This window comes from Phyllobates terribilis, unplaced genomic scaffold (genome assembly GCF_046119375.1).
Source record: "Phyllobates terribilis strain yellow unplaced genomic scaffold, ASM4611937v1 Scaffold_2__4_contigs__length_985480577, whole genome shotgun sequence".
Lineage (NCBI taxonomy): Eukaryota > Metazoa > Chordata > Amphibia > Anura > Dendrobatidae > Phyllobates > Phyllobates terribilis.
The window spans coordinates 60,895,276-60,908,465 of record NW_027362762.1 but is presented as its reverse complement, the minus strand read 5'-3'; the positions used below and the strand labels follow the sequence as shown (position 1 = coordinate 60,908,465).

The window sequence follows — 13,190 nt, the reverse complement described above, 5'->3', positions numbered from 1 at the left end:
CAAACCGGAGACAAAGTCTTGGGAGGGTTTCCTCCCCATTTGCTGCAGTTTGGGTAGCCCCAGCACAGACAGGGTTAATAAAACAGTGCAGGGTGAACTGAATAGAGTGGAGGAAACATGAGAACCTGCCTGTACTGAGCCTCCATGAAAGTTGTAGCCTCCTCATCATCCCTCCCTCTCTTTTGCCTCCTCCTCTCCCAGTACAGTTAGAAACACAGAGCAGAGCCCAGAGCTGGTTAGATGAGCCAGTGATCAAGCCAAGGACTGAGTACAGGAAGCCGCCTCTGGCCACACATCTTTCCGGGAATGCAATTTTTCTACAATTTTTCCTCTTTAACTCTCGTGATTTGATACAATATCATTTTCCGCAAGCTGACCAACACATTGCTGGATTGCAACAATTTCTTGGAAACTGTTAAGTAAGGAATACAAAGAAAAAGTTTTGGAAAAGTTACAGCAAACTTTTTTTTTTTTTCTTCTTCTTTTTTCCTTCCTGCAATTGATCTTCACTTTTCTTGACCCCCCCCCCCCCCACACTGAGTCTTCTCTTTCTTCATATGAGGATCTAACTTCATAAGAGTTTAAGGGAAAAGATGGGAGTAAAATCCAAGCTTTGGTCAGTGATATTGTATCTGCCTATCCTCTACTGCTTGGCAGGAGAAGTCTACTCCTTTGGTGACGAAGAGGAAAGGCGATGTGACCCTATCAGGATTTCCATGTGTCAGAACCTTGGTTACAATGTTACCAAAATGCCCAATCTGGTTGGGCATGAATTGCAGTCGGATGCAGAACTTCAGCTGACCACCTTCACCCCTCTCATCCAGTATGGGTGCTCCAGCCAGCTACAGGTGGGTAGGTTCATCCTAGGGCATAGCTATGGGTGGTGTAGACCTTCAAGCTACTTTGGGACCCAAGGTATTGGGAAAAATATTAGATTTCTAGTTATTCCCACTATATAATTGTCTTGTTGATGGGTTACTTAAAGTCCCATCATACCTTAAGAAGCTGACAACAGCTTGGTCTTGTAAAAAAATCTAAAAATATCGCCTTCCCGGTACTTTGCATATTTATTGCAAAAGTTAAATGTCGTGCTTACTCGCAGAGCTAAGCTTATCACGCTGCACACCTCACCCCATTGCGTCGTTACCTGTTTTACATAGGACTGCCAGTAAATCTACCGCATTATCTGACCTCGTGGGCTCGAATGAAATGATAAGTTCGTCAGTACAATTTCAGATTGCATTTAGCGTTCTAGAAAACTCAACTTTCTTGGAAGTTTTTTTTTTTTTTTTTTTCTGTGACTCATTTTACAAAAATACCATTAGCTCGTGAAGGTAGAATGTAGTTTTTGTTAATAATTAACTTCCCTTCTTGGAGTTTAACTGTGTTATGTAGTCTTTGACCTAATGTTTGTTTTTTTTTTTTCAAAACATATAAAGTTTGAAAAGTTAACTTTTTTTTTCGGAAAGTTGGAAGGTTCTATACTAAAAAAAATTAAAAAAATAATGAATAGGAGGACATTTGTGAAAGTTAGATACAGATGGTCTTATCATGGTTGGATCATGCTTCCCTCAAGGGTAATGCAAGTTTTTAATTGCCTCTACTCACTGCCTGAGGGAATGATGGCTGGGGCAACACCCTGGTAAAAATTCATTAACATACCTTAATAATGGATACACATACCAGCCCGTTTGTATAGTCTTCATATATAGCCTGTAAATGATTGCATGGCTTTCCTTATCAGATGCTGCTTACAGTAAATATACAAAAGCAATGGGAGAACTGATTCGTCCAAGTAGCCAATGAATTTTCAGTTTCAGGTAAATTTACATGACTATTGCTGCTAGTCATGGGATGGCCTTGGTCTTGTTTTGTGCCCATTAAAATGGTAAAGGATCAAGCTGTGTATGATAATGGCATTGTTATCATCAGTAATTGCTAAATATGGTTCATCAAGGTGCACGTAGAATCATTACATGTCCTACTTATTCCTAAAGCGCCAACATAAAAATCCCAGAAGGGTCAACATAATACCTAACGAAGGGAACAATTTGAGTAATGGGTTTGAGCAAATTCAAGATGCTCAAAACTCCAAAACACTTGTCCTCCACGTTCCATTTACTGAATTATAAAAGTGCCTAAAGGGGCAACTAGGAGATCTCAAGATTCCCCTAGATTCAGAGAAAAAGGACAGCAGTCCAAATTGCTCCTTTTAAATTAAGGTAAACACTCCAATTGACTATTTCCACACTTAATTAAAAAAAAGTCCTAAAAAATCAACACAATTGTGGTCCAATTGAGTGTATAAATATAATTTATAGATGTAATCTCCTATTTGGTTGCGTGTAGATGACAAGCACCATTGGCATCCATTAGAGAGTCCAAAGGGGTTGTCCAACCGTAACCATCCTTAACTAGTAACCAATATGCCCATATGTGCCATTTGTAGCATTTATGTCTTCTCAAGTGTTGACCAACCATAAAGATCCTCGACTAGTAACCTGTATGCCCCTATGTGCCATTTATGGCATTTATGTCTCCTCAAGTGGCCAAGGGACCCTTAGAGCCCCAACTAGCTGCAGGTCCCAAGTGTGGCGGCTACTTCTGCTCACCTAAGTGAATTCCAGTCCTCCTTTTTGAATCCAGGTGTGAACAAAGCCAACAATATAGGTAAGAAGCTTGGAGACTATGTGCAATAGAACTTGTTGCCACCTAGGATATGTACCATGCTGAATAAAGCAGTGACGCCAAGTTCAGATGGGGTAATTTTGGTACAATTTTTGCAGTTGTTTTTGATTTGGTTTATTTCAGGAGAAGAAAATGAAAAAATTCTAAAATCATAGGGAAAAGTCAATCAAAATAAGTAAAATCCTAAAAAGTACCTAAATTATGAATGCATGGTACTCGCAGGAAGATACGCTCTAGGTTTAGAGTTTAGAAGAGCAGAGAGTATTAAAGACTCAGCTATCAAAAAAGTTTTTAAAAAGTTTGACAATTCTGCATAAAACTTTCTGAGAGCTGTGAAGAACTCTTTATATTCTCTTTTTGGCTGCCACAGCCAGTGTCTTTGGCGGTTTTTGAGATACTTGTTGGCACAGAGTTGGTGGAATGCTCCCCGCGAGCAGATCGTCTCTTTGACACTTTGCACACACATTGTTGATATAAGGATTTTAGGTCTTTGTGAGAGTGACAAGCTGCATGGCTGGAATGTGAGGGCTGATTCATTTACTTGTCATTTTTTTCTTCTTGTGGGAGTCAGATTAGAATCCCTGCTAATTTGAGCCTGTTAAAGAAAACCCAGGCATATTGAATTCCCCATTAGTGAGATCTATGTGATAATTACATAAAGAAAAGGGAAAGAAAGAAAGTGAGTATTGAGACTTAAAGGAGAGAAGGACATTCAAAAAAAGAGAGGCAGCTGAGAAGATCATAGGTAGAAATGTCTTAAAAAAGATCCTGGTTGCAAAAATACTTGGCCAAGACCAGGAAATGATGTGATTTTTTTTTCAAATGTTTCTATAAAGTTCATCTGTGCAGATATAATTTTTATTTTTGTAATTTTTGTTTCTAAAAAGATAATCTATGCAAATATATCTCTATATTCGAAATGTTATATTTTTAAATTTTCTTTCGATACCTGGACAAGGGTCAAATGACCAAATACATTTTTGAGCAAATCTTTTGACCGGTGATGATACAAATCTCCCCTTATCAGTTTGATCACTTGTTTGTGGCTTTAACAGTTTCTCGATGGGAATTTTAGAGTACTTCCATATATCAAAAATCAGCCATGTAAATGACATTTTAAGGACTCTACTACGTAACTTGCATTGCCTATTTTTGACTATTTTTCAAGTCACCCAATTCTATTGCCCAGTGACTCCCAAGTGTATTGCCATGATGCCATTGGACAACTTGAGTCAACATGAATACTTTTGGTGAAAAAATTGTAGTCATCACAACCATAAGGTTGGCCACTAATAGGTCCCATTTCCAAAAACTTATCAAAAAGTGGGACAATTTCCAGCTAAAGTTTTTTTTTTACAATGTTGTGAGAAACCAAGTGATCAGGTTGGTTGCTTAATTTTATTCATATGGCACACAACTTTATTGTTACATATCAGTTCTCCAGTTTTATATGCCACAATTTAGCCCCCATCCAATGTATTGTTTAGACTTAGGATTTCTAAGGGGTATTATTATTTATTTTTAGAGCACCGTTGATCCCATGGTGCTGTACATGATAAGGGTTTACATACAAAATACGAATATAGATTATAGTGAACAAACTGACTATGACAGATTGGTACAGAGGGGAGAGAGCCCTGCCCTTGCGGGGTTGCAGTCTACAAAGCGATGAGGAAGGAGACAGTAGGTTGGGAGGTTGCGGCAACTCTGGTGGTAGTTTGGTGGCAGCTGGGTAATTATAGGCTGTCGTTTTCTTGAAGAGATAGGTTTTCAAGTTCCGAGTGAAAGTTCCGAATGTGCTGGATAATTGGATGTGTTTTGACACACAGAATACACAGGAGAATTTTGGAGGAGATTTGGTGAGGAACATACGAGTGTGGAGTAGAGAAAGAAGGCTTTGGGAGGACCGGAGATTGGAGATTACGTGTGGGAAGATATTGGGAAATTAGGGGTAAAATTTCTCCTTGTTGAGAGCGCCAGATTGGCATAGGGACGCTAAAATCTCCCCATACACATTTGCCTAACGTTGGCCAAACTCTTAACAGTGTAATGTGTATGGTGGCCTTCAACAAATGATTGTTTGAGGAATTAAGCTTTTGGCATGTATGATTTCGGACTGTTAATCCTTTTGTTTTTCAAGAGATAAGCCTCTGCCAGAGATGTCTGGTAGTGGCTCTTTCAGAGAATACAGGAGTGCTTGGCCAAACAAGTGTTTCTCTATATGGTGGAGTCGTGAGATAGCAGCCAGCCGAATGATCGGCTGAACTATTGTTTGGCCGACAGCTATCTAAAGTATATGAGGGGGTTATAGGTCATGCAATGCTCCCCTTGAAATTAAGATATGCATGTAGAGTCTTCACAGAGGAAGAGGAACCCGAGTGCTACCTATTAGAGGCAGTAATCCTAAAAGTCACATTCAAACCTCTAATGGGCCATGATGTAGGATAGGAAGCCAAACCAGAAGTCATGGCAAGGCCCTTAAAGGTCAATATTGACTTTTAGCTCCATGGAGCTTCTGGTTTGGCTTATGGTCCTAAGTTATGTGGTAAGGCCCTTTAAAAGGTCGATATTGACTTTTAGCTTCATGGAGCTTCTGGTTTGACTTATGGTCCTAAGTTATGTGGTAAGGCCCTTTAAAAGGTCGATATTGACTTTTAGCTCCGTGGAGCTTCTGGTTTGACTTATGGTCCTAAGTTATGTGGTAAGGCCCTTTAAAAGGTCGATATTGACTTTTAGCTCCGTGGAGCTTCTGGTTTGACTTATGGTCCTAAGTTATGTGGTAAGGCCCTTTAAAAGGTCGATATTGACTTTTAGCTCCATGGAGCTTCTGGTTTGACTTATGGTCCTAAGTTATGTGGTAAGGCCCTTTAAAAGGTCGATATTGACTTTTAGCTCCATGGAGCTTCTGGTTTGACTTATGGTCCTAAGTTATGTGGTAAGGCCCTTTAAAAGGTCGATATTGACTTTTAGCTCCATGGAGCTTCTGGTTTGACTTATGGTCCTAAGTTATGTGGTAAGGCTCTTTAAAGGGTTGGTATTGACTTTTAGGATTGCTACCTCCAATAGGTGGCACTAGAGTTGCTGTCCTCTTCTCTTTCTGGAGAGGCTTCTTGGATAATTGTCTAGCCCTAGTCATGGGCAGACAGCTGTGATATTTGACTAAAGAAAGGGAAATAAAGCAAGTATTGAGACTTGAAGGGACCGAGACAGTTGAAAAGCTTCCAGATGGAGACTGCTTACTGATCCCAGGTGGGAAGACTGCTGATAAGAACATGATAATTCACAGCACTTAATCAAACAAAAGCAAACAGTTTATGATACCAGGGATTACACAAGAACACAGGCCTATGGGATGGTTCAGGAGGAAAATGGTTTGAGTTGAAAGGTCGGGCAGGAATATAAAATAAATCATTGTTACTGAGGAGCTCTTAGTAGTGTTTACCTTTAACTTGATTAGTGAAGTATTTAGTTTACATTAGTCCTTGTATTACATTTCTAAACCTAAGAGGTGGATGAGATTTTTTTTCTTCCCTGTGCTCCTGAATAATAAGAGAATAGTATTCGAGCTTACCAAACAAAATGTCTCACCGTCCCAAAGACATGGTGCAAGTTTTTAAAAGTTGATTTTTTTTTTAAAAAGTTTAGAAAATGTTCAAATGTTTTGCTTTTTTAAAACAAAGGAGTAAAACTTTTCCCATTCACATCCTATTGTTACACTTGACGTTTTCTTCATTTACAGTAAACATTTAGAAAGTGTTTTTCTAAAAAAAAATAAAAAAATAAAAAAGAATATTTTTGATTGCTAACTTTTTTCTTTTTCTTTCTGCCTCTAGTTTTTCCTCTGTTCTGTGTATGTTCCCATGTGCACTGAGAAGATTAACATCCCGATTGGTCCCTGTGGCGGCATGTGCCTTTCAGTCAAGAAAAGGTGTGAACCTGTCCTTAAGGAATTTGGATTTACTTGGCCGGACGGTTTAAATTGCAGCAAATTTCCCCCTCAGAATGACCACAATCATATGTGCATGGAGGGCTCTGGAGATGAAGAGGTCCCGATGCACAGCAAGACGTCCCTACAGCCGGGAGAAGACTGCACCGCATTCGGACAAAATGCAGAGCAGTATACCTGGGTGAAAAGGAGCATGTCTTGCGTCTTGAAGTGCGGCTATGATGCCGGGCTCTACAGTCGCTTATCTAAGGAATTCACCGATATATGGATGACCGTATGGGCCAGCTTGTGCTTCATATCTACAGCTTTTACTGTTCTTACATTTTTGATTGACTCATCCAGGTTTTCCTACCCCGAGAGACCCATCATCTTCCTGAGCATGTGTTATAATATTTATAGCATTGCTTACATTGTGAGGTTAACAGTGGGTCGAGAAAGAATATCCTGTGACTTTGACGAGGCGGCAGAACCTGTCCTGATTCAGGAAGGGTTGAAGAACACAGGATGCGCCATTATTTTCTTGCTCATGTACTTTTTTGGGATGGCTAGCTCCATCTGGTGGGTTATTCTGACATTGACCTGGTTTCTTGCTGCTGGTCTCAAATGGGGTCATGAAGCTATCGAAATGCACAGTTCCTATTTCCACATTGCCGCCTGGGCTATTCCAGCTGTGAAAACCATCGTTATATTGATCATGAGACTCGTAGATGCCGATGAGTTGACCGGGCTATGTTACGTTGGCAACCAAAACATCGATGCCCTTACCGGCTTTGTGGTTGCCCCACTTTTTACCTATTTGGTGATTGGGACTCTCTTTATAGCTGCTGGCCTTGTGGCCTTGTTTAAAATTAGATCAAATCTTCAAAAAGATGGGACAAAAACTGACAAATTGGAAAGACTGATGGTAAAAATTGGCGTCTTTTCAGTTTTGTACACTGTGCCAGCCACATGTGTCATCGCTTGTTATTTTTATGAAATCTCCAATTGGCCGGTTTTCCGGTACACGGCCGACGATTCCAACATGGCAGTGGAGATGCTCAAGATATTTATGTCTCTTCTGGTTGGAATTACATCTGGAATGTGGATCTGGTCAGCCAAGACGCTGCATACGTGGCAAAAGTGTTCTAACAGATTAGTGAACTCAGGAAAAGTAAAAAGGAAGAAAAGGGCGGACGTGTGGGTTAAGCCGGGAAAAGGGAATGAGACTGTGGTATAGCTTGAGGTCTTCTTAAATGCTCAAGGTGAACATCATCGTAAACTGAATTCTGTGGATCCATAGGGTTTACAGCTTACAAGAATAATTTTATGGGACATTAATTCTTCTAACTAGTGGTTTCCCCATCGTTGGCAAAGTCTGAATTACTTCTGTGCTTAGTTACAGAACGAAGGTTGTCCCAAGTGGTAAAAAGCAAATGACCTCAGGAACCAGAGAGCTAGATTGGCCTTGCTTGCTAGCATCAAGGGATTGCTCACTTATTGGCCATTTTATGGCTTTGTTATATTTCAAAAGAAAAAAAAACATCAAAATTTATAGCTATATTTTGGTAAACTCTTATAACTTGTACACGACTGGAAGGCTGCTTTCGAGACTAAGGTTAAGGGATGAGGCTACCAAGCAGAGCCAAGGCACAAGGCCCATTTTATCCTAATGCTTTGCCAGTGTTTTGCCCCACGGAGATACACTGCCGAAAGTATATCCTAATACATCTGACAGAGCGAAACCACTGAACACTGGAAACTCTATTTTGCCTTTGATTTAGTTGTGCCTTACTAACTAAAATATTTTCATTTTTTTGTGTGTTACTGGCGAATCTAGCCGATTCTCAAATATGAGAAGACTCAATCTCCAGATCTTGTCTGGTCATACATTATGGGCAAGGACGGACAAACCGCTGTATAATTCCTAAAGCCAATTTATTTTTAAGTAGAATAATCTTATAGAAGATAATCCAAAAAGTTAACAGGTCATAGACATCAACAGAGGATAATCCAAAAAGTTAACCAGTCAAAGACATCTATAGAAGATGATCCAAAAAGTTAACTGGTCATAGACATTGATAGAAGATAATCCAAAAAGTCAACTGGTCATAGACATCGATAGAAGATGATCCAAAAAGATAACCGGTCATAGACATCGATAGAAGATAATCCAAAAAGCTAACCAGTCATAGACATCTATAGAAGATAATCCAAAAGCGTTAACCATTCATAGACATCGATAGGATAATCCAAAATGTTAACCGGTCATAGACATCGATAGAAGATAATCCAAAAAGTTAACTGGTCATAGACATCAATAGAGGTTAATCCAAAAAGTTAACCGGTCATAGACATCGATAGAAGATGATCCAAAAAGGTAACCGGTCCTAGACATCGATAGAAGATGATCCAAAAAAGTTAACCAGTCATAGACATCGATAGGATAATCCAAAATATTCACTGGTCATAGACATCGATAGAAGATAATCCAAAAAGTTAACTGGTCATAGACATCAATAGAGGTTAATCCAAAAAGTTAATTGGTCATAGACATCGATAGAAGATAATCCAAAAAGTTAACAGTTTGTAGACTTTAGCAGAAAATTATCCGAAAAGTTAGGCTCCAACTTCAAACTTTTAGGCGCTTTTATAATGGATTTGTTCAGGTTCAAACTCATCATAGTCCTTGTTTTTTTTTTATAATACGCTTTTTGCATTGTACTTGACGAGTCTAAATGATGGATGTATTGACAGAAGGTTGAAGAATTTATTTTGGATGTTTTGAGTTCATTATGCACTAAAAGTGAAAATATATAGAGAGAGAATAGGCTCATATGGATTGAAAAAGGAATGAGAAACAATGCACTATTTGCTCACTGTATATAGGAATAGTATATGCGTGGTGCCTTTGTGAATTATATGGTAAAATATTGAAAAAAAAAAAGTATTAGCATGTGGAAAATACATTACAACTCCTATATAGATAGTTCTCTACCGATCTGCTGCTGAATTGATGTCAGGCAAAAATTGGTAAATAAATATTAACAGCCAGTGATGTCATTAGTAGCTAGTGATGTCATTGAGGCCTAAGGCACATATAGAGTTTTACGTAGAGTATGCCTTGCTGATGTCACTAGTTACTATTGGTTTCATAGGCTCACCAGTTGTCAGCCCAAATAATGGCGTCCACTTTGTGAACAGGTGTTCTTCAAAGACCCTCGGTAAAGAACAACTATGCAATGTCTAAAATACTTTAACTTCACCTGTTACAAAAAAATTGACAGCCTTTTCACAGCTATGTGATACGATGTCTATTGTAAAACTTAATTTACAGGTTGTGTTGCTAAGTATATAACATTTTTTATATTTGAGCCACTTGTTCCCACTTTCTCGATACCTGAACGTTGCAGAATTTTTTTTTAGTTTTTTTTATGAATAATTTTATTTATATTATTGCTTCATATTGAACATTGTGAATTTTCTTTTATTTTGGCATGCAATGTGTTGGTTTCTACAGTAGGTAGGTATCAATGTTGTCAATGGAAGGGCAAGCCACCATATTAGAGGGTGTTGAACCTATACACTTTGGGCTTGATTCATCCTTTGCATTTTTTTAAATTCACTCTTCGTTTTCCCTTTTTTTGCCTCTTACGTTTTTTGCACCAAATTCATCAAAATACCGCACGTTTCATAACTTTTGTGCAACATCAAAAATGCTCTAGATTTCTGTCTTTAACTTTTCATTTGCAACTTTTTTTCCCCCAAAAACTCAAAATGTCAAAAAATTTGTGAAAATATTTCAGACATAGATAAAATCACTCTGGCGAGGAATAGAGGGACTGGAGAACATTTGTGCAAAAATTTTTGCGACTTTTTAGAATGTTGAATCAGCCCCAAAAAATATTTGGAAACCTCAAACCCTTCTCACAGTGGCAAACATAAAAAAAAATACAGGTGAACATAAAGAAGTAGACTTTAAAAAAGATGCAAATTAAAAAGAAAAATAATGCATAGATGAAAAACAGTCGAAAAACACCAAATACTAAAGAGAAGAAGGTGCAAGTTAAAAGAAAAATAGGGCGCAAATGAAAAACAGTCGAAAAATAATAAAAACTAGACAAAAAAATGTGCAAATTAAAAGTATAAGGTACAAATGTAAAATAAAGTAAAAAAAGAAAAAATAGAAAAGGTGCAAATTAAAAGAATAATAAAACGCAAATGAAAAACAAGTGAAAACAGCAAAAACGAGACAAGAAGAGGTTCAAATTAAAAAAAGAATAAGATGAAAATGTAAAACAGGTGAAGAATAAGAAAAGCAAGACAAAGAAAAGGTGCAAATTAAAAGAAGAATAAGGCACAAATGAAAAATAGGTAAAAAAAAACTAGAAAAAGAAAAGGTGAAAATTAAAAGAATAAGACTCGAAAGAAAAACAGGTGAAAAACAACGGAAAAAAAACGAAAAAAGGTGAAAAAATGAAAGTAGCAAATGAAAGACAGGTGAAAAACAACTAACAACAGACAAAAAAAGTGCAATTTAAATAATGCAATAATGAATCTTGCCCTAAGTAGTTAATGGACGGAAAACCCAATGTTAGTTAGCTGACCACTACAGTGGCTATTACTGATGACTTGAAGCATGTTGACCCCTCCGTTGACAACATGTTGTAGTGGGCTATCCTCTGTAGTAGATGTCATGGTTGTTATTGGGGCAGCAGGCAAGAAGCCAATGTACCGAGATGTTGTTGGTGCCAAGAAAAACTTTAATATTAAATTTTTATACGTAACATAATACATTTCCCATTTTTTGAACAATTTTTTATACTTTAGTAGCTCATGGGTTGGTCACCTTATGTATCATGCTCATGATAGGTGTATTTTTGAAATCCAGCCAAATGGATGTTTTCGTGATCACGATGATGGAAGTTCTTGACTTTTTCTTGTATCAAGTGGTTAAGCAAAATGACAGTTCTAACTCTTAATTTTTTGGGTCCTCAATGGCAAATATACTAGGCAAGGTAGTGACTCCGGATTATGACATATATCACTGTAAAGGACCCCATACACATTAGATAGCTGTTGGCCAACTGCGATATCTCCCAACTTCTCCATACACAGGAACGCTCTGCTCGGCCAACCGCTCTTGTGTCCTCTTTTAGAAAGACGCTGCCAGTCTTCGGGAAGACCAAAAAGATCGGCCATTGGAATTCCAACAGGTTCTCCTCTTCCCAAATATCATCTGTAGGGGAAATTCAGGAGTCTTCCATACACATTAGACTATGGGCAGATCCTGCTAGTATTTGCAGGTTCATCCAACTTTATGGGGGCTTTAAAAGAAGGAAAGCTAGTTGCCAATTCCAATTGGAGTTTTAATGGTGGCCATATTGGTTGACATCCAGCCCTTCCCAATAATAGAGATTGACAGAAAAGGATAATTATTTTTCTTTTTGGAGTTCATGCCCTTTAAGAAAACGAATGCGGAATTCAAAATTATTGAACGTGTTAGGAACCACAAACCATATTTATATCAGTAGAAAAGTCAACTTTGAACTTTTTTCAGCAGTTTTGAATTAAAGTTGAAAAATGTTATCAGTTGACTAAACTAGTACCGGGGTTGAGAACTATTGAGGAAAAACTAGCAAGCAAAAAAGATTAATGGTCATTTTGAATCCTATTGGTTGCGATCAGTCGCACCGCCATTTTTTTTTTTTATATAGGAGTTGTATTTTCGATGTGGAAATTTATCAGTGTGAAATGAAAAAGCCAACGTCATTGTGCCGCAGAAGTCTGTTTTGGGGAAGAAATATAGAAAAATGCCTTGACAATGAGGCTAGTAAAAAGAAAAAGTCTGATTTTTGTTTTTGCAAGAAACAGCACCCCTCTGGTCAGAGGACGTATCTGGTATTTCTAGAAGAAAGACTATTTTTTATTTTCTTTTTACTAATCTCATATACAAAGTTATGTGCCCGTTCTATACCTGCCGACGAAACAGCTTGTGATATATATCGACAAAACTTCCAGGTACAAGTATTATACTCATGTTAGACATGAATTTGTGAACTTTTGTGGAAAATAGACACTGCTTTTATGGGTGTTGCATTTTGTATATGTCTTTAATGGATATGTCTTGTAAATGTATAATTTATCACTGTACAAATCTTTTATATTTAATTTTTTATCAAAAAATAAAATAAAGCACATTTTCAGCTACATTTTGGAGTGATACTTTAAAATACATACACACGTTTTCACCATCTCTTGTCACATTTATAGACCTCATTACATAGGTATAACACATATGACTGTTTCATAGGTAAAAGCAGTATAAAAAAGAGCTACAATGATATAATGTTATATATGAACAAGAATACAACGTTTTTTTTGCGGATTATAAGATGCACCCCAAATTTTGGGAAGGAAAATATGAAAAAAATGTTTGCTAATAAATCGGTGTGTGTGATAATCAGCTTAACTGGGGGGGAAGGTGGCGCTGGTAGAGCGGGGTCCCAGGGTTGCTGCTGGCTGAGGCAGGAAAGCAGAGGAACAGAACGTGATAGACAGCTTGAGGCCTGCAGCCGAC

The 13,190-nt window shown here is 37.9% G+C and overlaps 1 protein-coding gene across 1 annotated transcript; it reads left to right on the top strand.

The window, feature by feature from the left end:
* The first annotated feature begins 209 nt into the window (after positions 1-209).
* FZD4 (frizzled class receptor 4) lies at positions 210-12,820 on the top strand. Its single transcript, XM_073662036.1, has 2 exons — positions 210-848; positions 6,522-12,820. Exons 1-2 carry the CDS (start codon positions 594-596, stop codon positions 7,848-7,850), a joined length of 1,584 nt encoding a protein of 527 aa, XP_073518137.1. The 5' UTR covers positions 210-593; the 3' UTR covers positions 7,851-12,820.
* The last annotated feature ends 370 nt before the right edge of the window (positions 12,821-13,190 follow it).

Bases quoted from the DNA above. Each gene is read 5' to 3' on its own strand.
- FZD4 (XM_073662036.1), top strand. From the start codon at position 594: ATGGGAGTAAAATCCAAGCTTTGGTCAGTGATATTGTATCTGCCTATC. The intron at 849-6,521 runs GTGGGTAGGTTC...TTCTGCCTCTAG, and splicing joins GGTGCTCCAGCCAGCTACAG to TTTTTCCTCTGTTCTGTGTA.